Here is a 3,047-nt window from a genome sequence, read left to right on the forward strand (position 1 = left end):
CAATTTCTTCTTATGCCCCTTTAACCAATGCCCCTGCAGTATTTACAAATATATGGTGGGCCTCCTGCTATCTGAGCTTGGCTCACTGGGATCTCTAAATCAATGAGCACAGTCACTAATATACCAAAAACAAACCATTCGACATCAGCTTTTCCCAGTACATCCTTTGTTACCCAAACAGTATTTTCATATGCTACCAGAGAACCATAACTAGAGCACTCCAGCAAAAATACCGAACGCTAATTCAGTTGGGAACCACCCTTTATCTGGGGCAGTATGCGAATACCTCTTGGTAGATGGGAACGTACCAGATATCTGCTTTTCTGCCATACCCTTCTCCACGGATAATTTCAGGACTCATCCAGTATAGAGTCCCTGTGAATGACTTCATTCCCGTACCAGAAAGGCAGATAGTCTGAAGTCGTTTGCTGGTACCAAAATCTGCAAGCTTCACATTGCCTGCTGAATCTCGCAGAATATTTGCTCCTGAAAGGGGGGGGGAGGGAAGAAATTCGACCAATCATTATATGTATCTTATTAACGGCTCCTGAACTCTATTGGAGTACATGGTAGCAAAACATACTGGGTTTCACTAATTTATTATAATCAGGACCCTGTGGAATCCATGCTCACAGAATTTGCTCCCCTGCCATAGCATTTTGTTTTGAAATCTTATAAATAAATATTTCATTTAGGAAAAGGTTTCTAGCTTTGGTTCCACAGGAAACCTCAGAAGTGCAAGCCAAGCAGAGCTGTGTGTCACCAAGGTGTGTCAGAAGAGAGCCTGAAACTATGTCAGATATGTATGCTGCCATATTTAATCTCAGTCGCTGCTCTGTAGATGCCATCATTTAAAAGCTGTATAATCCTGTATATTCCCCAAACAGCCTGATGAAGGGTGTTTGTACCAGAAAGCTGTAAAAAAGAATTTTCCAACTATTTTAATTGGTCTAGAAAAAGGCATCGGATTTACCCAAAGAACCTTCCCTGCCTAAGTCCTAAGACCAAAAGTGTTACAACCAATAGCCCTGTAATGAACGCAGAACTCAGACTTCTTCATTACCTTTAATATCTCTATGTACAATCCTATTTCTGTGCAAGTAGCGAACTCCCTCCAGAATCTGTCGGGTGTATTTTCGGGTCACATTCTCTGTGAGCGCTCCGTGTTCTTTTAACTGGTCCTTGATAGAACCCTACAGCAAAAGAGAGAAAACGTTAAACACCACATTGTTTTTACCAACCTGAGTAATCTCTCTCTAAAGCTAGATTTCTATTTCAGATTTTGTACAGTCCAGTTTGATCTGACATTTAAGAGGTGCAGTGTTCTGCCTGAACTTTTCGGCATCACCTTACTGTAGATCCAGAGTTACATCTCCATCAAAATGAGAAGATTAAGCCTTTAAAAGGATGCTAGAAGTGAGGGGGCTGGGGTGGCCTGGGCGCTAAGGTGTACAGTGGACAGCCCAGAGGACCCACGTTCCAAGGCCATAGCAGAAATGTTCACGGCGCAGCCTGTCAGATTCCAATGAATCCGCTAATTCTGCTAAATACCTTATCACAAGGACATGACAAAGGAAAGAAAGACTGCAAGAAACAAAAGTGCTTACTCCTCTAAACAAGATTTCTCTGGAGGGCTGATGGTTAAGCAATGATACTGGGAATGTCCTTCAACAAGACACTTTCTGCCTATACCCCAACTACTTTATAAGAGACAGTCAAAGACCACACAGGGTGATGCAGAGGATAGATTAAACTAAAGTTATTTGAGGTCTAAAATTTAGCAGGATGAAACCTGGGATCAAATGTCCTCGTGTTAATTGCTTGGGCAGTTCGTTCAACATATTTATAATGTTTGTTTTAAACCATTACAAAGACAGGAAGAAAACAAATTAAAACACTTTAAAAAAATGACACTTCTGACACTGTCTCTCCAGAGCGTATAAAAACTAGAAAGTCTTCAAAGGAGGCTTTGGTGCAGGAAATTCCCAATCAGATGCAGTCAATGAATTATCTACCTAAACTATTCTAATGTATAATTAATAAACAATTAACACAGTAGACAAGAGTCCGATGTTCCTCATCTAGCTGATCCTCTTTGGCTGTCCATTTATTTGACACTTCTTGAACACCTGAACAGAGGTGGTGAGCAGCCTTAGTCGGAAGTCAGGGCGAAGGTAGAGCGATGTGGCAACTTGTAGAGACTACCTTCTGTTTTAACACCCGTGCGTGTGATCCTGCAACACTCATCCACTGGAGGCCTTGCCACCTCACCATCACCATCCACAATGAGCTCTCTTGCTTACCCCTGGCATGTACTCCATGAATATGGAGAGGGTTCTTTCCAGGGGATCCCTCAAGCAGCCATAATATTGAACAATTCTCTCATGGGGCAGGTTGTTCAGCAGCTGAATCTCACATTCAAGTGCATTTACTTCCTGAAAGGAAACATAAGTAAACTAAGCACACTCAGGAGACACCTTGGCTAATAACAACAGTAATATGATTTTTCGGATTTCTGTCAACAAGGCCAGGATTTAAAGGATAAACTTTGGGGCAATCTAAATTAACTGGAGAATTACTCTGGAGACCGCATAAAGTTTACACATTTTCCAGTCAGAAAACACGGGGCTGGAATGAACGAGAATAGTTCTGCAACAAGATCTGAGAAGTGCTCGACTGTAAAGTCTCCAGGAGTGCTCTGCAGTTATTTCCAGCTTCTCTCAACTCCAAGAGTCCTCACCCTCTTCATTTCACAGCTCGTTACATATAACATGTCTGACAATTTAGTTAAGCATGGCAGAATTCAAAAGCCATGCTGTAACACTGGATTACACACTTTCTTAATTTAGCTCCGTCTACAGGAATCTTTAATCCTAATTCTTATTTTATTCCAAGTAAGGACCACATTTGTAAATCTAAGTGCATCAATTCCCCGAGTACACAGTTTAATTGTTTTTCCTCCCCAATGCATGGGAAACAGGTAAAGATGCCTAAAAAAGCTGTTTCCTGTTTGTAAAGTTTTGCTGTATAAGATTTTTAAAACTGGC

The 3,047-nt window shown here is 41.3% G+C and overlaps 1 protein-coding gene across 1 annotated transcript in view; it reads right to left on the minus strand.

The window, feature by feature from the left end:
- Nucleotides 1–262: 262 nt before the first annotated feature.
- The window catches only part of LOC109301576 (mitogen-activated protein kinase kinase kinase 3-like), a 15,251-nt gene continuing 12,466 nt past the window's right edge, over nt 263–3,047 (minus strand). Inside the window, exons 10-12 of the mRNA XM_019522811.1 lie at nt 2,304–2,435; nt 1,064–1,193; nt 263–486 (exon numbers count right to left, since the gene is read on the minus strand). Of these exons, the coding sequence (XP_019378356.1) occupies nt 263–486; nt 1,064–1,193; nt 2,304–2,435 (486 nt within the window). The remainder of the gene's footprint in view (nt 487–1,063; nt 1,194–2,303; nt 2,436–3,047) is intronic.

The sequence above is a fragment of the Gavialis gangeticus genome, unplaced genomic scaffold (genome assembly GCF_001723915.1).
Source record: "Gavialis gangeticus isolate Ggan-Ray unplaced genomic scaffold, GavGan_comp1, whole genome shotgun sequence".
In the NCBI taxonomy this organism is placed as follows: domain Eukaryota; kingdom Metazoa; phylum Chordata; order Crocodylia; family Gavialidae; genus Gavialis; species Gavialis gangeticus.